This window comes from Desmodus rotundus, unplaced genomic scaffold (genome assembly GCF_022682495.2).
Source record: "Desmodus rotundus isolate HL8 unplaced genomic scaffold, HLdesRot8A.1 manual_scaffold_57, whole genome shotgun sequence".
Classification (NCBI taxonomy): Eukaryota; Metazoa; Chordata; class Mammalia; order Chiroptera; family Phyllostomidae; genus Desmodus; species Desmodus rotundus.
The window spans coordinates 98351-123854 of NW_026527665.1; the positions used below are offsets into that span (position 1 = coordinate 98351).

The following is a 25504-nucleotide window of genomic DNA, read 5'->3' on the forward strand; positions in this document are numbered from 1 at the left end:
ATGACGCTTCAGCTGGTATCAGACTATGAAATCCAGGAACTCCATTTCCAGTTTCTCTCGATGGTCAGAATAGGTCGCAGATGTACCAAGACTTTAAAGGTATGAATGGTCAGGCGTTCACAAATGGACTCAGAGTTTGTCCTAAGACTCTGATGAATGTTTACTCTTGAAAATGCTGATTTCTTGGATAGAAAGACCGTGATTTTCATCCTTCAGATACTTCATTTCAGTATCTTTTTTGTGGGGGATGCCCATATGGGTTCCACTGTAGGACATAGTTGTTGAAAATGTTAGTAAAATATGTGTATAAATTGCATAGTGTAATTTTCCACCACTCGAAGGAAAAATAATGCTCTGTCATGTTTCTTAGGCTAGAAACATAAGGCACAATTTTACTCAATGAGAAAATTGCCAAGGAATGAAACATGATTTCAAGATTAGATAGGCCCTGGCTGGTGTAGTTCAGTAGATAGAGTGCTGGCCTGCAAACCACAGGGTCACCACTTTGATCCTGAGTCACGGCACGTGTGTGGGTTGCAGGCCAGATCCCCTGCAGGGGAGGCTCGAGGCACAACTACACACTGATGTTACAATCCCTCTCTTACTTTCTCAATTCCCCTCTAAATATAAACAAAATCTATTCAAAAATATATTAAAGAAAATTTGGATAGGAAGCAATATGTGTGATGGTTCATGTAGAACTGTATTAAAATATTTTTTATTTAATGCATTTTCATAGCATTTTTTCCTTGGAAATGGAAAGGAACATACAACAAAGAGACAAAGTAAGTGCTCTATAGATAAGAAGAAAAAGAGTTGCTGTACGACTTGGGTTTACTGAAAGAAGTGGAATAACACAGGTTGTCAAAGGAAGACTCTTTGTGTGTCACTTGAGTATGCTCAGGTGCTAGAGAATCAACTATGGGTAGATCAAGCAGCACACAGTAAAGTAAAAGTAAATAGAGTGATGAAGAAAACGTATCTCAGGATTGCAGGTGTGTTTTTAAAGAAGGAGACAATCTCCATTGCCAAATGACTGTAGGCTATTGGGCCATTACTTCCTGACTGGTATGCATATTCAGAGCCAGCATATTTACCAGAAAAAGTGAGGTTTGCAGTGCTGTTACCATGGCAACTGACACCTGATGTCCTCCACCTATAATTTGTTCCCATAACCACCCCCAAAATATTTTTGTCTTATAGGTGATTTTAATTTTTCCATTGCATTTAACACCATGTTTCAATAGTCCTCAATTCAAAAATGAAGGAACTGATTTGCAGGCTGGACTTCAAGAGTGGAACTGTGACCCATCCCTGACTCCTAAACTGAACCATTAGGGAATAATTTGGGAGTCCACTTGAAGTTGAAACAGAAATCCCTGGCACACTCTAAATGAAGGACATGGCCCTCAGGCCCTTTGAAATAAGGGTCCAGTTAATTTCAATGCCTCCAGTGAAATTCCATATTATAATTACAATATACTAGTGATGTGAAACTATACTTGTTCTTCCAGGGAGAACTGAGAAGCAAAAGGATCCAGGAATAAACCTAAAAATCTGGTCAGGAATTGCTAAAAATGATGAGTGTAGGTAATAAAAAAGGGAGCTCTCTTGTTCCACACAAAGTGCTGTTTTGTTTTGCAACATATACACTGTGTGTTGTTTACAGTTGCACAAAGTTGTATCAGAACATTCACTATAACCTCAGAAACTTACTTAAAATACCCAGTGAAAGTATAAATATTTATTAGTAGAAAGGAGCTGGACAAAGCTGCTTAGTACAGTAGGAAGGCATAGTTCATAGTACAAGTGATTAGGTTCAATCAGGAACAAGGAACCAGAAGGGCTAGATATTTATTCTCAGCACAACTGATGTCAAGAAAAGGATCATTCCTTCCTCTGGCCCCTAGATATAGGTCCCAAAACTACATTATGTCCGGAAAAACTGCAATTTTGTGGTGGACCAGAGTACTATGGGTACCAACTTTTTCTACTGAGTGGGAACAATATTGAGGTATTATTGTTGTGTTTGCGCACAACGTGTTATGTGAGGAGGACCGTACGAAGGGTTTTGAACCAGAGGAATCTCATCGAATGTTTCTATACATTTGTGAGAGTAGTCATACATAGGAAAAACTTTCAAAAAAACCTATCTATCATTGGAATTCATGTAAAATTTATCAAGAATTGCTGGGGGCACAGACAATGTTTGGTCTTCCTATAGCACTATGTGCATATTTATGTGCGTATTTTTCTTTTGATAAGCAGAGTTTTCTATGGAGAAATAACGCAGTTTTCCTCTGCTGTTGTGGAGAAACATTCCTAGTGTTTTTTCTCCTCAATGACCCATTTGGACAAATATTATCCTACCCACCATCAAAGTAAAATCTAACACTCTTGGGTCACCAAATTGTGGGATTTCCCACCACACCCATCAATTCCCTTCGACACCAGCTGGGAATCAATGTATACGGTAACATATTGAACTGAGACTCATAAAGTATTAAACTACAGTGAATATAAATGTAAAAGAAAAATTACAAATATAACGTGTCAAACAAGCACTTGAAATTTTACTATAGAAGTATCATAATAATTTTTGACAGAAATTCATAAGTTTCTAATAATGTTAAAGCCGTACAAAATGGTTCCTAAGTCAAATGGGGTGATCAGGTGAAGAATATCACCAAGGAGAAATATGCAGAAAGGAGACCTGGCCTCAACCCGAAGACCTGTTCATAGCTGCGCCAGGCATGTCTTCCCCACCCCGAGGCCTGTATTCAGACCCCGCCCATCGCCGGAAGTGCTCTGCTCAGACTCCCACCCCAGCTGCTTGGAGAAACTGCGCATGTGCACTCGTGAGACTCCCGGAAGTAGTGGTAGAGCCGTGCTTGTCCTGCAAATCTTCCTCGTTTGGGTGTATGCGGTTCACTACTAAATCTCTTAGTTCACATTCCTCTGCAGGAGAAACCAGACCGTCGCTACTGCCGTTGAAATAGCCGTGAGTCCAGAGCACAGGTGAGACGCCCCCACACCCTGATCAGTTCACTGGCGCGCGGAGGGGCATTTTCACCGAAACTCTGACGCCCTTCCGCCCCGCCCGAGGTTTGTCCACCTTCCTTTTGTGGATTTTCTCCTGAGAGACGTGGCCTGGGCAGCCGGGCCAGCCCTCACCATTTCAAGTCATAAGTCAGGTAGAGCAAACAATCCGTGTGCCTGATGGTTTGCAGCACATGGATCGGGAATTGCTCCCCAGGGTGCAGATGTTTGGAAGCCCCCTTTGATATCCTCCCTATTGAATACGATGCACTTCAGACAGAGTGAGTGCTTTGACGAGAGGAGTCGTGGCAGCGAGTGCAGGGGCAGCAAGCAGATTACAGATGCCAAGTAGGGCTTTCAACCCGATGGGTTCTGCATGGTTTTTAGGGCTAAATTGTACCCCTTCGGGATGTTATTAGATCAGGTGAGGAGATCTAAGAAAAGACAGCAGCTGTGTGCTCCCCCAATGAGTTAGTCAACTTCTCCAGTGGGGCATCATTGTTGAATGAGGTGCCTGGGTGATGCTCAGGTGAACCCACTGATTAGCAGGAGGGCTCTGGAATGCATGTGTGAGAGTGAGGAGCAGGCTTTGTTCAGGGGACATAAGGAAATGCTCTGTTGGATGTGGGGTTCAGGAGAGCAGCCCACGTTCTTATTGCTGTAGCAGTTTGTGGACATCTGTGGGAGGAGAGAGCACATGAAGACAGAAAACAATCTCAGTGATGTGTCCATGTAGCAGATTCTTGTACCTCCCGCTGTCTAAGGAGAGGAAAGGATGGGGTATTCACTGTTTCCAGCTCGGTCTGCCAGTGATTGTGGTGGGAGTAGAGAAAAGCGCTGTGTTTGAAGACACATTCTCAAAGTGCAAACTTGACTCCTCAGCATATGGTCGCCTGAGAAAAGAATCCAGAGGAGGAGCAGGACCAGGAGGACATGGCAGCTTCTCAGGTAAAAGATGAGTCCTGGGTCAGAAGCTGTGCTTGCTTATCCTCCTGATATGATTGGCTTAAAAACCAGCAACCTTTATTCTTCTCTCTGATGTTCTTGGATAGTGAGGTTGTTTTAATGTACTTATTTCCTTTTGTGTTTATGATTGTCAGAGGCAGTAGTTTATGTACAGTACTTCTCTCCTTTTTCCCAGGGCCTTCTCTGCATTACCTTTATCTCAGCTGCACGAGGTCAGCAGTTGCTGCCTTTAGTTAATAACCTTTAAACACTGAGCACATCCCCTCTGTGACAGATCAAGCTTGGAAGGCACCCATGTGCAATATATTTGTTGGGATGGGCTCAGAAGCTCGGGTATTGGTGGAGAAGGGAAATAAATGTTTAAGTTGATGTGGCTGCAGCATCACCTCTGTACATCAGAGGTAAGGAAATGCAGATTCTCCAGTGAGAATCGCTCTGAATGTTCTGAAATGGAAGAGTCAGTAGAGTACACTTTGTCCGTGGATTGGTAAGACAGTCTTGCTATTTAATATTTAAATACATGATTCTTGTACTGAACATGAGAGGTACCTGTGGGTTGATGTTGAAAAAAATAAATATTTACTAATGATTATTTTCACATAATGACTTTCTTATTTATTATTTTGCCAGTAGTTACACACCGATAAGGACATGTGTTCTGTGTGCATCATTCAGCAAATATCCATTGTTCTAGTCACCTGATAGTCACTTGGCTGAGGTACTCTCTTCAGTGTAGAGTTAATAGTTTTCTTTTATCATTAACAAGATGTAGGACGGAATTATTGAGGGATGTGAAAAAACTGTCACATTGCATCTGGACACGTTTGTTGTCTTTTTAACTTCTGTTTGCTTTGGAAAATGAAGGCCCTACATTTATTTCATAGATATTATTGGCTTTTGACGTGAAGGATTTTGTCAGTGATGCCTTGTTACTGTACAGTTTTGTTATATTGCACACTTATGTCACAGACATACTCTACATGACAACCTTTCGTATTTTCAGGTAATTTTACAAGAATCATATTATGAACTCAGGTTGAATTCAGTTCAGTTGGTAAGATCTAGCTGTCTAATGATACAGAAACATTTTCAAAGAAATAAAGCACTTGAGAAACAATAGGTGTAATTGCTTCTCTATCATTATGGGTGTATTTCTCTTTATTGTGTTTATAAAACACAAAGAGCGTGTTTCACAGAGAGATTCACCAGATTTACGGAATCACAAAATAACCTTGATTAAATTGCTATAGAAATTCGGTGCTCGCTTATTTTTCATTTGCACCTGCTTTCCATATGTACGAGTATGTCTGACTGTGTGCATAAAATATTAACAATTCAGTTATTTTGTCTTTTCATTCCTAAGATGTTTTCATTCTTGTCAGTTACAATCACAGCAATGAACATCCATGAGGTCTCTAAGTGTATTTGTCTGTGTTTTATTGAAACTTGTAGTTCAAGTTTGGAATGAAACTCAAGGTCTCCCTTCTACTGTATGTTTCAGATAATATTCTCATATCAAGAATAATCCTATTCTCAAAGTAAGTAGTAAATTTTCAAATAAAATTGTGGCTGCTGTGTTTCCTACTGCTTAAGAATTGTGAATGTTATAAAATATGGTTAACTCAAAATCACATGTGACTTCTTTTCTGTGTCTTCCGTTTTTTCCTGCTCAAAAGTATGCTAAATGATCCAGAGACCATGGCTTCATTAGTAAAAAGTGAGCTGCTCAGTGCCAGCCAAGATGGAGGCATAGGTACACATGCTTTGCTTCCTAGCACAAACAAAAGAAGAATAACAACCAGCTTGAAAACAACAAAGCACTAGAAGTGTCAGAAGATTACACTGTATGGTAACCAAGCAGTTAAAGAAGAAACATTCATCCAGACTGATAGGAGGAACAGAGACAGGCAGTCAGGGTGAAGATGATGAGCAGCGAGGCGGCAGGTGGCATACCAAGTGTGTGAGGCAGTGGCTGGTTCACGGGGGTAGTGAGGCAGCAGTTGATAGACCAGGCAGTACTACAGATAAACATGGAGAACAATGGGAAAATGAGACAGACACCACAATCCAAGCTTCCAGCACAGGAAACTAAAGCCATAAAACTTCTGCCTATGAAAACCTGTAGAGGTTGCAGCAGTGGGGAATACTGTGTCTCACACAAGAGTCCATTCCAGGGTTTCTTCAAATGCCAGGAGGTACACAAGCCAACTCTCCACGGAATTAGAACCACAAAGGACAGTTTGCTTGAATGTAGAGGGAGAATTGACTGAAAGCTGGCGCTGAGATGAACAAGCAGGATTATTCCCTCCCTGACCCTTCCCCCACAAACAGCACCATAACACAGCAAAGTGGGTTGTCCTGCCATGGCAAATACCTAAGGCTCCACCCCTTGGAACATGGGAGGTACAATGAGACAAAGAAATTTGGCCCAAATGATATAGCAGTTCAACATTACAGCAAAGATGCCTGTCTGCTGTTAACCAGTGGGTAAAGTGTCAGCCTGTGAACCAAAGAGATGCTGTTCAATTCCCCGTCAGGGCATGTGCCTGGTTTGCCATCCAGGTACCCAGTATGGGTCATGCAAGAGGCAAGCACACACTGATGTTTGTCTTACTCTCTTTCTCTCTCCCTACCCACTCTCTAAAAATAAAAATTAAAAACAAATGCACTAAGCACTGAAGAGATAGCCAACCAATCAGATGCAGAGTTCAGAACACTGGTAATGAGGGTGCTCACAGAAATGATTGAGTAGAGCTACAAAATAAAGGAAATGGTGCATGCTGTACAAAGTGAAATACAGAAACACATAAGGGGAACAACAGTGAGAGGAGGAAACCTGTACTCAATGATGTGGACCAGAAGGGAGAAATAAACATTCAACCAGAATAGAATGAAGAAACAAGAATTCACTAAAATAAGGAGAGGTAGTGTAAGCTCTGGTACAACTTTAAACCTTCCAACATCCTAATCCTCAGGGTACCAGAAGGAGAAGAGGAAGAGCACAAAATGGAAAACTGATTTAAAAAATAATGAAGGAAAACTTACCGAGTCTGTTTAAGGAAATAGACATGCAAGTGAGGGAAGCTAACAGACTCCCAAGGAATCTGGACCCAAGGAGGAACATACCATGACACATCATAATTCCATTACCAAATATAGAAGATGAGGAAGGAATCCTAAAGGCCTGAACACAAAAGGAGAGTTTCCTGCAAAGGGGTACCCTCAATAGTAGCAGCTGATTTCTCAAAGGAAACCTTGTAGACAAGGAGCTAGAATCAAGTATTCAAAGTCATGTAAGGCACGGACTTACATCTAAGATTAATCTAAACAGCAAAGCTATCACTTTGAATGGGTGGACAAATCAAGTACTTCCCAGATAAGTTCAAGTTAAAGGAGTTCATCATTGCCAAGCCTTTATATGAAATGCTCAAGGAACTTAATCTAACAAACAGAAAATCAAAAATAAGAACAGTGAAATGACAAGAAACTCGCAATTATTAACAACTGAACCTATAAAAACATAACTGAGAGAAAAACAAAATGAGCAAACAACTAGAACAGGAACACAATCACAGAAATGGAGGTCATATGGAGGGTGCTTAGCAGGGTGGGTGTGAGGGGAAAAGTGGGGTAGAAGGCAGAGGGAATAATAAGCCTAAAGGGTGGGTACAAAATATATGGGGATTCAAAATAACATTTGAAATGGAGAAGTCATACAATTTATTGCTATGACCACAGACATGAACTTAGTGTGGGAATTATGGAGGGAGAGGGGGCCCATGGTGGAAGGCTTAAAGGAGAGAAAAAATGGCACAATTGTAGGACTATAATCAATAAAACATACTTAAACAAGTGAGCTTGTGAAAAGTGTGGAAACACAGGCCCCTCCCCCAACTCCTGAATCAGAATCTGCGTTTCACCAAAACTACATTTTTTGTTGCCTGAATTAAACCTGAAGTTACTTACACTTACACCTCACCATGCCTTTTGTAGCTGAGAAGTATACACAGCTGATTCTGAATGATAGAAATACAGGAACTACTATAAAGGACACATGGACAAAATCAAGGGGAAGGGTGGAGGTGGGGGAGGGAGGGGGGTTTGGCTGGGGTTGGGTGGAGGGATGGAGAGAAAAGGCACACAACTGTAATTGAATAACAATAAAAAATTAAAAAAAATATATATATAATCCTAATAAAAAAACCCACACCAAAATAAAAAGAAATACAATACTCAACAATCGATATGCCTGTGTCTCTTCCTTCATTTTAAAGTGTATGTTCCTAAAAAGTAATGTCTTTGCAGTAGATTTGTGTGTATGTATTATCATACTTTCTCAATATTAGAAAATACATTAGAGTGTTAGAGGGTCATGAGGACCTTACAAAATGATGCAGATTATCTCCTAGGTCAAAACCATGTGTAATTCTTTTCAGTGTAACTCTATCCATGTTAGATGACAGTGAGAAAGCTGCTGGTGTCTCTTTGCAAAATGTGCCTCTTTTTTTCTTCAGCAATCCTTGACATTCAAAGACGTGTCTGTAGACTTCTCTTGGGAGGAGTGGGATTGCCTGGACCCTGCTCAGCGGAAATTGTACTCTGATGTGATGTTGGAGAACTACAGCAACCTGGTCTCCCTGGGTGAGGCAGACTTCCTTCAGAGTTCCCGCTCCACCCACAAGATTTGTTCCCTTTCTTTAACATCTTTTGGGGGCTCTAGTGTGTTTGATAGACTTTGAGTTTCATGCTCACAGGGAAGAACTTGGAGGTTATCTTGTGTAGAAAATAAAGGTTTTGGAATGATAGTTCTTAGGACCTCATTGTCCAAAAATTTTCATGTTCTTAGAAAAATTAAGGTGCTGTGCACAAATAGTTTGTAGAACATGATCGTGTAGAGTATATTAATTTTCCTGCCTTCTTTTTACCTGAGCACAACATGGATTGGAAATGGGGAACCTTTAAAAACTAATAATATTTATTTTGAACACAGGGCTTGTTGTTTCTAAGCCTGCACTGGTCACCTTTTTGGAGCAAATGAAGGAGCGCTGGGATGCTTGCAGAAAAATCTCACTATCTGGCCCCCCAGGTAAGTGGGAATGGAGATGCCGATATCATAGGTGAGAAACCCATAGGTCACAGAGGAAGCCAGACCTTAAAGTTTGATTTGGGAAACTGTGCTTCAGTGCAAAGGATTTCGCAAAGGCCAGGTTTATTTCTGTTGCAGTCACAAAGGGCCAGGTGGTCTCCAACACTGTCCCAGGGTCCTACATGCTTGCAGAATTCTGTTTTTACTCCAGTGGCCGCTGTCATCCTAATATCATTCGTTGTCAAACTCCTCCCCTTGGATTCTGGGTGCCACCATGGCTGGCTCCACTTGCATTGATGTGAGGACCTGGGAAATTCTGTGCTTGTTACTGATAAATTGTACTAAGCTTTTTTTTTTTTTTTCCTTTTTTTTTGTGCCATGAATGGAGATCATGAAGGAAGTGGGTGAGATCCTGGAATTTGTCACATAAATCCTGGGAACCCCGGGGGCAGTAGTCATGTTTTCTAACTTATAATTTCTAACCCTGTGGGGGTTTCAAAGAAGACCCTACAAATTTTAGACTCAGTGATTTTCTCATAGCACAATGCACTTCCACAATTTGAGACATTGTACTTATGTATTTCACTTCAAAATATCTTATGATCATACATTTGCCATAGTTTTTTGATCCGTTCATTTACTGATGGGCACTTAGCTTATTTCCAGCATTTGCCTATTGTAAATGGTGCTGCTATGAACATTGGAGTATGTAGGTTCTTTTGAGTTGGTGTTTCAGGGTTAGGGTAGAAGGAGCTCCTACCCTTTTGACAGCACGGATGGATCTATACAGCGTTATGCTAAGTGAAATAAGCCAGGAGGTGAAAGACCAATACCATATGATCTCCCCTATAAGGGGCAACTAGTGAACAAAACAAAGGAGCAAGCGAAATATAACACGAAACATTGAAATAAAGAAGAAACTGAGAGCAACCAAAAGAGAGGTCTGTAGGGATAATGGGGGAAAAAGGGGCAAGACTTCTGAAGAACATGTATGAAGGACACATGGACAAAAGGAAATGGTGTGGGATCAAGGGGGTGAGGTGGGGTGGGGAGACTGATGGGACGAAAATGGAGTCAACTGCACTTGAACAACAGAAAAAAATGTGGAAAGAAATTGTCCTTTTGCTTTTCCTGGGCCACTGAGTGAGAGGTATAGGGCATGCAGAGGACAGATCCAGCTTGTTTCAGAGATTTAGCATGTTTTGCCACAAAGGCAAGATCGCTGGATCACTTCTGGACAAGGAAGATGCCTGGGTTCTGGGCCTGGGCCCTGGTTGGGGACATGAAGTGGCAAACCATCCATGTTTCTGTATTTTAATCTATTTTTATATTTGAGTATTGTGTTGTATAGATTCCTATTTTCTGTTTGCTTATTTTTATGTTTTCTCTGTTTTCATTTTCATTTTGGTCATTTACAGATGTAGTCATATTAAGTAGTTGTCTTATTTTCCTATGTTTCTATTTCCACGTGGTTATTTTCATTTCTTTATCAAGTTGAAGGTGAATTTAAATTAATATATTTCAATACTGGGAGTGTTGGTTTGTAGATACATTTCAATTTTTTGGGATTTCACCTTGGTTTTCTGTTTCCTGTCTTGATATATGTGTTAAGGTTCAGAATTGTAAACAACTAGGCTTTATGAACTTGCTTTTTCTCCAAGTTAAGGGAAAAAGAAATAACAATCACCCCTAGTTTAAACTCTAATTTTGTAAACACAAGGGGTTGTGCCTTTGTTTTTGTGTGTGTGTAAGTTTCAAGATTAATAGAGTGTCTGTTTCCTTTTAAAAGCCCATGATATTTTTTTATGCTTGATATTGGTCTTCAGTCCAGTGGTTTCTGTGGTGTTTCCACTATTACCCTTCTTTTTAGTGTGCACTTTAATGTTTGCACCGTGTGGTATACTGGTGGAAGTACCCTGTGTCCTGCAAAACAGGAACCTGAATTCTGAAGATGCAGGAAAACAGTGAGATCATCGAACACACTGGACCCTCTATCTGTCTAGAAGACAACTGGGAATGAGGAGTTTTCTTGTAGAACTGCTGTTTTGTCCCAGGGGTCGTGAGCACAGTGGTTGCCAAGTGTGAGTGACTGTTGTTCCTGTTTCATGTGACTTTTGCACATTATACCACACTTGGTCCAGCTGCAAACATTTAAAGTTTATTGACGTTCTCAAGCATGTGATTTGTTTAAAAATCCCTGTAAGTTCAATGTACATTGACCTGCATGTCATACCTGTGAACCTTTATTTTATGTCTTTCAGGTGTGTCATCTGCAGACAACCAGGACTTCTTGCAAAGGTCAAGCGTGGAAGATTTATTCTTTAGAGCAACACCGGTAAGATATGAGAGGTGTGCCTTTGATACTGATAAGGACGTGTGTGACAGTAAAGAAAGGTTGTTTAAGTGGAGAGACCTAACTTTGGAAAATTATTCATGATAAAATCATTTTTATCTAAAGACATGAAAAAGAGTACAAATTTGGGGAAACTTCCACTTTAGTCAGGTACATTTGTAGATCACTTGCTTCCATGTAGGAAAACTGAGAACATTATTGTAAGTGTATGTATTCTTGTAAAGCAGAGTTGGCACAGACAATGCCTGTGGGCCAAACCTGGCCCTCCGCCTTATTTCATCTGGCCCAGCACCTTGTTTCTTCCAGGCAACAGGACTGAGCTCCTTTCCCCTAGTGGAAGAGTAGTTACACTAATACAGTCCTAAAATAACATTCAGACTATGGAAGGCAACTGCGAGGTTGACGTGGCCCCTGGTGATAATAGTTTGACACCCCTGTTCTGAAGACAGTCTGGAAAATCTGGGAAATCTCATAATTGTGGTGTGGGTAATCATTTGAATTGTTTAAAATGTAGAGTAGGAGTAAATTTTCAGTCAACAGTTTGTAAAATGTATTGATTTACTATGGATGTATAAAGGATCCTGTGAACCAAAGAGTTGCAGGTTCAAATCTCTGTCAGGGCACATGTCTTGGTTGCCGGCCAGGTCCCCAGTATGGGCCATGCTAAGGGCAGCAACACATTGATGTTTCTCTGACTCTCTTCCTCCCTCCCTCCCCACTCTCTAAAAATAACTTTAACAACTGAAACTATAAAAAAAAACATGCAAAAGAAAATCAAAATAAGCAAACAACTAGATCAGGAACAAAATCACAGAAATGGAGATCATATGGAAGGTGATGAGCTGGGTGGAGGTGAGGGGAGAATGGGGGAGAAGATACAGGGAACAGGAAGTATAAATGGTGGGTACAAAATAGGGGCCATTTAGTAGAGTATAAGAAATGGAGAGGTCATAGAATTACTTGTATGCCCCATGCACATGAACTTTGTTGTGCAATTACAGAGCAGGGTGATTGCAGGGTGGAAGGGGATAAAAGGAGGAAACAAATAGGACAATTGTAATAGCATAATCAATAAAACATACTTAAACAAGTGAGCCTGTGAAAAATGTGGTAACACAGGCCCCTTCCACAACTCCTGAATCAGAATCTGCATTTTAACAAAACTATATTTCTTGTTGCCTGAGTGAAACCTGAAGAAGTTACTTACACTTACAACTCACCATGCCTTTTGTAGCTTAGAAGTATACACAGCTGATTCTGAATGAAACAAATACAAAACTCAACAATCCATATGCCTCTGTCGGTTCGTTCATTTTAAAGTATATTTTCCTGAAAAGTGATGTCTGTGCAGTGGATTTGTGAGCATGTATTATCCTCCTTTTGCAGTATTAGAAAATACAGTGGAGTGTAAGAGGGTCATAATGACCTTAGGAAATGATACAGGATATCTCCAAGGTCAAACCCACTTCTAACACTTTTCATGTTAGATGACTGTGAGAACTCTGCTGGTGTCTCCTTGGGAAATGTGCCTCCTTTTTCCCCCCCCAGCCATCCTTGACTTTCAAGGACGCGTCTGTAGACTTCTCTTGGGAGGAGTGGGATTGCTTGGACCAAGCTCAGCAGAAATTGTACTCAGATGTGATGTTGGAGAACTACAGCAACCTGGTCTCCCTGGGTGAGGATAACTTCCCTCAGAGTTCCTGCTCGACCCACAGAATATTGTTTATTTAACATCTTCTGGGGACTTGATTTTGTATGGCAGACTCAGACTCATGCTCACAAGGGAGAACTTGGTGGTGATCTCGTGTGGAAAACAAGTGCTTCAAGAATTATGGTCCCTAGCATCTCATTGTCTGAAAAATTTACATATTGTTAGAACAATTAAGGTGCTATCAGGATACAGCATTTTAGAAAATGAACTTCTAGAAAATTTAAATTTTCCTGCACTGTTCCTCCCTGACCACAACATTTATTTGAAATGGGGAATCTTCAAAAACTAATAATATTTATTTTGTACACAGGTCTTGTTTCTAAGTCAGTCCTGGTCTCCTTCTTGGAGCAAATGAAGGATCGCTGGGATGTTTGCAGAAGAAAGTCAGTATCTGCCCCCCCAGGTAGGTGGGAATGGAGATGCAGATGTCACAGGTGAGAAACCCAAAGGTCTCAGAGGAAGCAAGAAGTTCAAGTTTGTTTGGGAAGCTGTGCTTCAGTGCAAAGGATTTTGCAAAGCCCAGATTTATTTCTGTTGCTGTCATACAGGACCAGCTGGTCTCCAACAGTGTCTCAGTGTCCTACATGCCTTCAGAATTCTGTTTTTACTCCAGTGGCCTCTGTCATCCCATTAGCATTTGGTGTCAAACTCCTCCCCTTGGACTCTGGCGGCCACCATGGTCTGGCTCCTCTTGCATTGATTCAAGGACCTGGGAAAATCTGCTTGTTACTCATAAATTGTACCTTAAGCTTTTTTTGTTTTGTTTTGTTTTTGTGCCATGGATGGGGTTCATGAAGGAAGTGGTTGAGATCCAGGAATTTGTCACAGAAATCCCAGGAACCTGGGGGGCGGTATTCATGTTTTATGACTTATAATTTTTAACCCAATGGGGACTTCAAAGAAGACCCTAAAAGGATGGACTCAGTGATTTTCTCATAACACAATGGACCTCCACAACATGAGACATTCTACTTCTCTGTATCACTTTGGAATGCCTTATGCTTGTGAATGTAGCATAGTTGTTTGATCCATTCATTTACAGATGGGAACTTAGGTTGTTTCCAGCATTTGCCTATTCTGTTGATTACTTGAAAGAGATTCATATTTCTTACTGTCAAGACTGTCACTACTGAAAAGATGGTGGCGAGATGGTGCGAGCAGAGTCCACTTCCCCTCAACACCAGTGAAATACCCAGCTGATCTGAGCAGCAGAGTGAACAGCCAACAGTATTCCAGCATATATGAAGATCAGAGACCAAAGATAGACGACACTGAAAGATCTGATGGTGAGACAACAAAACCTGGAGTGCTGAAAAGACCAGAGTTAGACCGTGTTACACCCATAAACATCAGCTCAAGACCAGTGAGCACAGGAGATTAAGGAGACAGTACCACTGAATCCCTTTGGCATTCTACCATAGAAGTTCATACCATAAACCCAGGGAGTCAGAATACATCAATCTAAGAACAGAGGCTAACAAGAAGAGTCTCACAAACAATGGGAAGACAAAGAAACAATCCCCAAATGAAAGGAAGGGAGGAAGCCTCAGAAAGAATGCTAACTGAAAATGAGGCAAGTCAACTATCAGATACTGAGTTCAAAGCAATGGTTATCAGGAAGCTCACTGAGCTCTCTGAGCTCACAGAGAAGTACCAGAAACTACAGGGAAACTACAAGGAACTCACTGCAAACTATATCAACATGAGAAAGGAAATAGAAACTATCAACAAGGGCCAAGAGGAAATGAGGAATGCAATTTCTGAATTGAAGAACACAGTGGAAGGAATGAAAAGCAGACTTGATGAAGCAGAAGATCAGATACGCAAGCTGGAGGACAAAGTAGAAAAAACACCCAGAAAGAGCAAGAAAAGGAAAAGAGGCTCAGAAAGAATGAAGAGGTGATAAGGGACAATATAAACGTAAAAATATCCATATAATAGGAATACCAGAAGGAGAAGAAGAGCAAGGGATAGAAAACCTGTTTGAAAAAGTAGTGAAAATATGGAAAATATGGAAAATATGGAAAATATCCTTAATCTGATGACAGAGAAAGTCACCCAAAACCAGGAAACACAGAGAGTCCCAAGCAAGAGGAACCCAAAGAGACCCACTGCAAGACACATCATAATTAAAATGGCAAATTTCCAAGACAAAGACAGGATCTTAAAGGCAGCAAGGGAGAAAAAGCAAGTAACATACAAGGGAGCCCCAATAAGGTTAGCAACTGACTTCTCAATGGAAACGCTCCAAGTCAGAAGAGAATGGCAAAAAATATTCCAATAATGAGAACCAGAGGCCTGCAACCAAGACTACTTTACCCAGCAAGGCTCTCAATCAAGACAGAAGGTCAAATAAAGAGTTTCCCAGACAAAAGAAGTCTAAAAGAATACACTTCCTGCAAACCAGCTCTGCAAGAGATGCTAAAGGGACTGCTTTAAGGAAAGGAAGGAAAAGAGAAAGACAGAGGAACACAGGTAGGAAAACATGGCAATGAATAACTACCTATCGATAATAACCTTAAACGTAAATGGATTAAATGCTCCAATCAAAAGACACAGAACAGCTGAATGGATAAGAAAACATGACCCACACATATGCTGCCTACAAGAGACCCATCTCAGGACAAAAGACTTACACAGACTGAAAGTGAAGGGCGGAAAACAAATTTTCCAAGCACACAGACAGGAAAGAAAAGTAGGGGTAGCAATACTCATATCAGACAAAATAGACTTCCAAAGAAGGGCCATAAAGAGAGACCCAGAAGGTCACTTCATAGTACTCAAAGGAAGAATCCACCAAAAAGACATAAACATTGTAAATATATATGCACCCAACATAGGAGCACCCAAATACATAAAGAAAATCTTGGAGGACTTCAAGAAAGATATTGACAGCAACACAATGATAGTAGGGGACTTTAACACCCCACTGTCAAAAATGAACAGGTCTTCCAAACAAAATATCAACAAGGATATTGTGTCACTTAAGAATACCCTAGAGGAAATGGACTTAACTGATATCTATAGAGCTTTTCATCCCAAAGAAGAAAAATGCATATTCTTTTCAGGTGTACATGGAAGTTTTTCAAAGATAGACCACATGATAGGACACAAAGCAAGCCTCAACAAATTCAAGAAAATTGAAATCATATCACATTTTCTCTGACCACAAGGGACTGAAACTAGAAGCCAACCCCAAAGGAAAAAACCCAAAACACTCAAAATCATGGAGACTGAATGGCATGCTATTAAACAATCCATGGGTCAGGAACGAGATTAGGGAAGAAATCAAAAACTTCCTGGAAACAAATGAAAATGAACTCACAACAACCCAAAACCTATGGGACACAGCAAAGGCAGTCCTGAGAGGGAAGTTCATAGCAATACAGGCCTACCTTAAAAAGATAGAAACATTTCTAAGGAACAACCTAACATTACGCCTACAAGAACTGAAGGAACAAAAACAAAGACAGCCCAGAGCAGGCAGAAGGAAGGGATAACCAAGATCAGAGCAGAGTTCAATGACTTAGAGACTAAAAGCACAACTCTAAGTATCAATGAATCCAGGAGCTGGTTCTTTGAAAAGATAAATAAAATCGACAAGCCTTTAAGTAGGCTCATCAAGAAAAAAAGGGAAACTGCAAAAACAGAAATCAGGAAAAAAATCCCATTTGATATAGCAACAAGAAAAATCAAGTACCTAGGAATAAACCTAACCAATGAGGTAAAAGACCTGTACTCAGAAAACTACACAACATTGAAGAAAGAAATTAAGGAAGACACAAACAAATGGAAGCATGTACCATGCTCATGGATTGGAAGAATTAACATCATCAAAATGGCCATACTACCCAAAGCAATTTATAGATTCAATGCAATCCCTATTAGAGTACCCATGACGTATTTCACAGATATACAACAAACATTTCAGAAATTTATATGGGACCATAAACGACCCCGAATAGCTGCAGCAATTTTGAGGAAGAAGAACAAAGCAGGAGGGATCACAATACCTGATATCAAACTGTATTACAAGGCCACTGTAATCAAAACAGCCTGGTACTGGCATAGAAACAGGCACATAGACCAATGGAACAGAACAGAGAGCCCAGAAATAAACTCAAGTCTTTACGGTCAATTAAGATTTGACAAAGGAGGCAGGAGCATAAAATGGAGCAAAAACAGCCTCTTCAACAGATGGTGTTGGGAGATCTGGACAGCTACGTGCAAAAAAATGAAACTCCATCACCAACTTACGCCACACACAAAAATAAACTCAAGATGGATAAAAGACTTATATATAAGTTGTAACACCATAAAAGTCCTCGAGGAAAACATTGGCAAGAAAATCTCAGACATTCCACGCAGCAACATCCTCACAGACATGTCCCCTAAAGCAACGGACGTAAAGGAAAGAATAAACAAATGGGACCTCATAAAAATAAAAAGCTTCTGCAAGGCTAAAGAAAACTGCACCAAATTAAAAGAGAACCAACAAATGGGAAAACATATTTGCCAATGATACCTCAGACAAGGGCCTGATGTCCAAAATATATAAAGAACTCACACAACTGCACTCCAGGAAGACAAACAACCCAATTAAAAAATGGGCAAAGGACTTGAACAGACACTTCTCCAAGGAAGACATACAGAGGGCCCAGAGACATATGAAAAGATGCTCAGCATCACTAGCCATCAGAGAGATGCAAATTAAAACCACAATGAGGTACCATCTCACACCAGTCAGAGTTGCCAGCATAAACAAATCCACAAACAAATGTTGGAGAGGATGCGGAGAAAAGGGAACCCTAGTGCACTGTTGGTGGGAATGCAGACTGGTGAGGCCACTGTGGAAAACAATATGGAATTTCCTCAGAAAACTAAACATGGAACTTCCCTTTGACCCAGCAATTCCACTGCTGGGATTATACCCTAAGAACCCTGAAACACCAATGCAAAAGAATCTGTGCACCCCAATGTTCATAGCAGCACAATTTACAATAGCCAAGTACTGGAAGCAGCCTAAGTGCCCATGAGCAAACGAGTGGATCCAAAAACTATGGTATATTTACGCAATGGAATTCTACATAGCAGAGAGAAAGAAGGAGCTTATACCCTTTGCAACAGCATGGATGAAACTGGAGAGCATTATGCTAAGCGAAATAAGCCAGGCGGTGAGGGACAAATACCATATGATCTCACCTTTAACTGGAACATAATAAATAGGGGAAAAAAAAAAAAAGGAAACAAAATATAACCAGAGACATTGAAGTTAAGAACAATCTAACAATGGACCGGGGGGAGTGGGGAGGGGACACTGAGGACAGGGGATTATAAGAACTACTATAAAGGACACATGGACAAAACCATGGGGGAGGGTGGAGGTGGGGGAGGGAGGCTGGTTTGGCTGGGGTGGGGTGGAGGGATGGGGATAAAAGGCACACAACTGTAATTGAATAACAATTTAAAAAAAAGAACATCTTCAAAAAAAAAAAACAACAACATAGCTAAAGGCATTCCTGCTCATGCAGATTTATTTTACGAGTATAATTAAAGTGGTAATAACAGTGCATCTTTTAAACACAATGAGAACACGCTTTGCCACATTAGTAACAAGATTCTAGGGATTCCACTGTTTTCAGTTCAGGAAGCAATATTGTCAAAACTTAGTTTTTGAAAAAACCAATAGGTTAAGTTGAAAATGAAACGAAAACCAGCCAAAGGGTCACTTTTGGAAAAAAAATTAAAACTAAAAAAAAGAAGAAACTGAGAGCAACCAGAAGGGAGGTTTGGTGGGGATAATGGGGGGAAAGGGGTAAGACTTCTGAGGAACATATATAAAGGACACATGGACAAAACCAAATGGGGTGGGATCAAGGGGGTTAGTTCCAATAGCTGGGTTGGGTGAACTGATGGGAGGAAAATGGAGTCAACTGTACTTGAACAACAAAAAAAATGTGGAAAGAAAATGTCCTTTTGCTTTTCCTGGGTTACTGAGTGAGAGGTATAGGGCATGCAGAGGACAGATACAGCCCATTTCAGAGATTTAGCATGTTTTCCCTTAAAGCCAAGATTGCTGGATCACTTCTGGGACAAGGAACATGCCTGGCTTCAGGGCCTGGCCCCTGATTGGGGACATGAAGTGGCAACACATTGATGTTTCTGTATTTTAATGTATTTTTATATTTGAGTATTGTGTTGTATAGCTTCCTATTTTCTGTTGGCTTATTTTATTTTTTTTTAACTACATTGATGGTTTTATTTCTGTTGTGTATTATGCTAATTGCCTATACAAGTAAACATCTTTTCTTATCACCTGTTCACAATTCATACCTATGGTGATGATACAATGGAGCCTTTTAGTTACTTATTCAACAAATATTGGTTGGCTTTCCTTATTTTTATGTTTTCTCTGTTTTCATTTTCATTTTGGTCATTCACAGATGTAGTCATATTAAGTAGTTGTCTTATTTTCCTATGTTTCTATTTTCAGGTGGTTATTTTCATTTCTTTATCAAGTTGAAGGTGAATTTAAATTAATATATATTTCAATACCGGGAGTGTCGGTTTGTAGATACATTTCAGTTTTTGTGATTTGACCTTGGTTTTCTGTTTCCTGTCTTGATATATGTGTTAAGGTTCAAAATTGTAAACAACTAGGCTTTATGAACTTGCTTTTTCTCCAAGTTAAGAGAAAGAGAAATAACAATCACCCCTAGTTTAAACTCTAATTTTGTAAACACAGGGGGTTGCGGGTGTGTTTTTTACTGTGTTTAAGTTTCAAGATTAATATACTGTCTGTTTCTTTTTAAAAGCCCATGATATTTTTTTATGCTTGATATTGGTCTTCAGTCCAGTGGTTTCTGTGGTCTTTCCCCTATTAGCCTTCTTTTTAGTGTGCACTTTAATGTGTGCACCATGTGCTGTTCTGGTGTGATCATTCTGTGTCCTGCAAAACAGGAACCTGAATTCTGAAGATGCAGGAAAACAGTGAGATCATCGAACACACTGGACCCTATATTTGTCTAGAAGACAACTGGGAATGGGGAGTATTCTTGTACAATTGCTGTTGTGTGCCAGGGGACGTGAGCACAGTGGTTGCGAAGCGTTAGGAACTGTTGTTCCTGTTTTGTGTGATTTTTGCAGATAATACCACACCTGGTCCTGCTGGAAGTATATGAAGTTTATTGATGTTCTCAAGCATGTGATTTGTTTAAAGCTTCCTTGTCAGTTCAATGTACATTGACGTGCATATCATACCTGTGAACCTTTATTTTGTGTCTTTCAGCTGTGTCACCTGCAGACAACCAGGACTTCTTGCCAAGCTCAAGCATGGAAGATTTATTCTTTAGAGCAACACTGGTAAGATATGAGAGGTGTGCCTTTGATACTGATAAGGAAGTGTGTTACAGTAAAGAAAGGATGTTTAAATGGAGAGACCTAACTTTGGAAAATTATTCATGATAAAATCATTTTTATCTAAAGACATGTAAAATAGTACATATTGGGGAAACTTCCACTTTAGTCAGTTACATTTGCAGATCATTGGTTCCATGTAAGAAGACTGAAACAGTATTTTTTAAAATTAATTAATTAATTAATTAATTTTTTATTTAGTTACAATTGTCTGCATTCTCTCCCCATCCCTCCACCCCATCCCAGCCAGTCTCACAACCCTCCCCCACCTCTACTCTCCCCACCATTTTGTCCTTGTGTCCTTTATTCTAGCTCTTGTAGACCCCTCTCCCCACTGTCCCCTCCCCACTCCCCTGTGGGTCTTGTTACATTGTTCTTAATTTCAATGTCTCTGGTTATATTTTGTTTGCTCTGCATACAATATTCTAAGTGTAGGTATTCTTCTAAAGCACATGTCGAAAACCATGCCTGTGGGCCAATTCTGGCCCTCCACCTTGTATTATCTGGCTCTGCATCTTACTTCTACCTGGCAACAGTTGCAAGTTCCTTTCCCCTAGGTAAGGAGTAGTTACATTTATACAGCCCTAAAATTACTTTCAGGCCATGGAAGGCAACTACAACACTGATGTGTTGATCCAGTAAAAATGCGCCTGACACCCCAGTTGTAAACGCAGTCTGGAAAGTCTAGGAAATCTCATAATTTGTGCTGTGGGTAATCATTTGAAATATTTAAAATGTAGAGTAGGAGTGAATTATCATTCAATAATTTGTAAAATGTATTGATTTCCTATGCATTTATATGGTTAAATGTGATTAATTTGACAATTAGGAAATACTATACGCTATTATAAAAAATATTTTCTTGCAGTGTATACTATTTTCATGAACTTGGGAGTGAGTTCTAATACAACAACCATCGTGTAATAGGGATCACAGAATTGTTATTTGGGAGCAAGGGTACATGTTTAATGAAATTATGGATGTCACTGACGGCCTTTCTGTGTTCAATGATTACCAGAGTGCATGTGATGAGGACAGAAGTAGTCAATGGAAGGAACATTGGAAGAATTTTACCCACGTGTCAAATCCTAATGTACATCACAAGAGTCAGCTTCCAGACAGCCAGTACAAGGGTGGAAAAGTCTTTGACCAAATGTCAAATCAGAGTACTCATCACATTTATCCTATTGTGGAGAAGACAATCCAGCAAAGTAAAAACATCAAACGTTTAAAGCAATCTTCAAATAGCACTGAAGCAATGAATATTACTTTCAGCGAGAAAGTTTACAAATATTTACCATGCATAAAATTCTTCAATCAAATATCCAACCTAAACACACTTGACAAAACATGTCCCGGGAAAGAACACAGATGTAAAGACTATGGTAACTCAGGTCATTGGTTTTCAGGTGTAACTCTACATAAAAAAGGTTATCCTGGACAGAATCCTGATATTTGTAATGAATGTGGAAAAGCATTTTGGATTACCTCAGCCCTTCCTAATTATCACAAAATCCACACTGGAGACAAGCCTGACAAATGTAGAGAATGTGCTAAAGCTTTTACCCAGTCCTCAAATTTCAGAGATAATCAGAAAATTCATACAAGGGAGAAATTTTTCCAAGGTAGTGAAGGTGGCAGTGCCTGTACAGAGTCCTATAATCTTGCCCAGCATCACAATATTCCTACTTGTGAACAGCCTTATATGTGCCGAGAATGTGGGAAAGCATTTAGGTGGTCCTCACAACTAACACGACATCAGATAATTCATACTGGCGAGAAGCCTTTTAGTTGTACTCAATGTGGCAAAGCATTTACACACTCCTCAACCCTTACTTGCCATCAGAGAGTTCATACTGGAGAGAAGCCTTATGAATGTACACAATGTGGCAAAGCATTTACAAAGTCCTCAAACCTTACTCAACATCAGAAAATTCATACTGGAGAGAAGCCTTATGAATGCACACAATGTGGCAAAGCATTTACACATTCCTCAAGCCTTACTCGTCATCAGCAAATTCATACTGGAGAGAAGCCTTATGAATGTACAGAATGTGGGAAAACATTTACACAGTCCTTAACACTTATTAATCATCAGAAAATTCATACTGGAGAGAAGCTTTATGAATGTACACAATGTGGCAAAGCATTTACACTGTCCTCAAACCTTACTCGTCATAGGAAAATTCATACTGAAGAGAAGCCTTATGAATGTACACAATGTGGCAAAGCCTTTAGCTGGCCCTCAACACTTACTAGGGATCAGAATATTCATACTGGAGAGAAACCTTATGAATGTACACAATGTGGGAAAGCATTTACACATTCCTCATACCTTACTCATCATCAGCAAATTCATACTGGAGAGAAGCCTTATGAATGTACACAATGTGGGAAAGCATTCACACATTCCTCAAGCCTTACTCAACATCAGAAAATTCATACTGGAGAGAAGCCTTATGAATGTACACAATGTGGCAAAGCATTTACACAGTCCTCAAACCTTACTCGTCATCAGAAAATTCATACTGGAGAGAAGCCTTATGAATGTACACAATGTGGGAAAGCATTTACACATTCCTCATACCTTATTCATCATCAGCAAATTCATACTGGAGAGAAGCCTTATGAATGTACACAATGTGGGAAAGCATTCACACATTCCTCAAGCCTTACTCAACATCAGAAAATTCATACTGGAAAGAAGCCTTATGAATGTACACAATGTGGGAAAGCATTCATACATTCCTCAAGCCTTACTCAACATCAGAAAATTCATACTGGAGAGAAGCCTTATGAATGTACACAATGTGGCAAAGCATTTACAAAGTCCTCAAACCTTACTCGTCATCAGAAAATTCATACTGGAGAGAAGCCTTATGAATGTACACAATGTGGGAAAGCATTTACACAGTCCTCAAACCTTACTCAACATCAGAAAATTCATACTGGAGAGAAGCCTTATGAATGTACACAATGTGGCAAAGCATTTACACAGTCCTCAAACCTTATTCGTCATCAGCAAATTCATACTGGAGAAAAGCCTTATGAATGTACACAATGTGGGAAAGCTTTTAGGTCCGCCTCAAACCTTACTCAGCCTCAGAATCTTCATACTGGGATAAAGCCTTATAAATGTAAAATATGTACTGAAGCCTTCAACCAGGCCTGTAAACTTTCTTCCCATCAGAAAATTCATATTGGAGGCAAACCTTGCTAGTTTTGAGTATGGGATAAGGCCCTTTTACACTCCTCAAACCTTTCTGAACTTCCAATAATTCACACTCAGGAATACCCTACTTCTATACCCTACAAGGTAAAGGCTTTAAACAGTCCTCAATGAACATTCACCATAAAATATCTTTATACTGTAGAGAAGCCTTTTAAATGTATTCAATGGGATATAGCCTTTAGCCACTTCCTACCATTACTAAACTTCAGAGAATTCATACTGCGTACAAGGCTTACATATGTGGACTATGCAGCAAAACTTTTTGACACCAGGTCATTTGTACTGGAGAGAAACCGAATAAAAGTAGTGTAATAAATAAATAAATAAATAAATAAATAAATAAATAAATAAATAAAAGTAGTGTATATAAGAAGTCTTTTATTCATCAGAGCTGCCTTACCCAATTGGAGAGACATCCATCTGGAGAAAAACTGTACAAATGTAGAGATTGTGGCAAGATTTTAACTTATATTCAAAATGTACTCAATGTTTTAAAGCACCTTTTTTTAAACATTCACTGCTTATGTGGCATATGATAATTCACACTAAAAACATGAAAAGAGAAATTTTAGAAAATGGTATACGTGGACCAGCAGTCTCATTGTATATCAAGGAATGCACCGTGGTGAGGATTTCTACAATCATAAAGAACAAATGACTTTTGTGAAATTACACAGTTCCCATAAGCCCAAGAATTTATACCTGAAAGTGGCTTGCAAGGTGTAAATATCAGGAATGTATGTAATTGGAAAAGAATCTCAAAACATCATAATCACAGTAGAAAGTTAAGGATAGGTTGCAGATATTGCTCAAAATCAGAATACTTCCTATAGACAATCATCCAAAGTTTAAAAACAGCAATCCTTACTTTTCAGAATGCTTCAAAATGTAAAGGGTAGGATGTCTAGATATATATAATTACTCAGAATATAAACTATTGTATATTGACAGCATTTGAAATACTTTGTGAAGGAAATATTAAATTGAGTCCAGTCTCCTGTCAGTGGATGCTACTATGATTTTATTCCTGGTGTGTGTGAAATCAGTGGGCTGGTTGTTGCTACGTTAACCTGTGAACAGTTGTATATGAGCTGAGAATCACTGATAATTGCATTAGCATAGAAGATTGAGGTTACTGTAATGCACAATGTGTGAAGAAATCTAAATGAAGTTGCTGGTTTTAGCTTACTCAGAATTTTGTTGCATGTCTTGATGAAAGTCATCCTATTTTGAGTTATAGTAAGACATAGGAATATTATAAATTGTAAGTACTTTTCTCAACCTGCCTTTAAAGAAAATGTCAATATATTAAAATCCTGGTGTGTCTCCATGGTAGTCGTAGTTGATTCTTAGTTGATGTGGTTTCAATTAGAAAGCCATCACTGATATATGAGGGAATGTGGACACTTCATCCCTCAGTGCCTAACATTCTTGTATGTCCCCATTTGCTAAGCAGGTAGCCTCCAGTAAGAAAACCAAAGAAAACTGCACTATGGGGTCATTCAATACAAGAACAGTAACACTCCCCAAATGTTTGCAATGCGTGTGTTGACAAATGGTAGCACAATTGTATTGTGATTCTTTATTTAGATGATGTGTGATTTTATATTTTTTATTAATAAAGTTGAATATACTGGAACATGCTTACATCTTTAGTGCCACTCAAGTTTGTGGATAACAATGTGTAATTGGGCAATGTAG

At 39.6% G+C, this 25504-nt stretch overlaps 1 protein-coding gene across 1 annotated transcript; it reads left to right on the forward strand.

Annotated features, from left to right (window-relative positions):
* Positions 1-23791, forward strand: LOC128780152 (zinc finger protein 420-like). Its single transcript, XM_071220496.1, has 7 exons — positions 1-99; positions 8520-8646; positions 8996-9122; positions 10962-11002; positions 11353-11426; positions 12993-13119; positions 21981-23791. The coding sequence occupies exons 1-7, from the start codon at positions 1-3 to the stop codon at positions 23789-23791; spliced, it is 2406 nt and encodes an 801-aa protein (XP_071076597.1).
* Positions 23792-25504: the final 1713 nt, after the last annotated feature.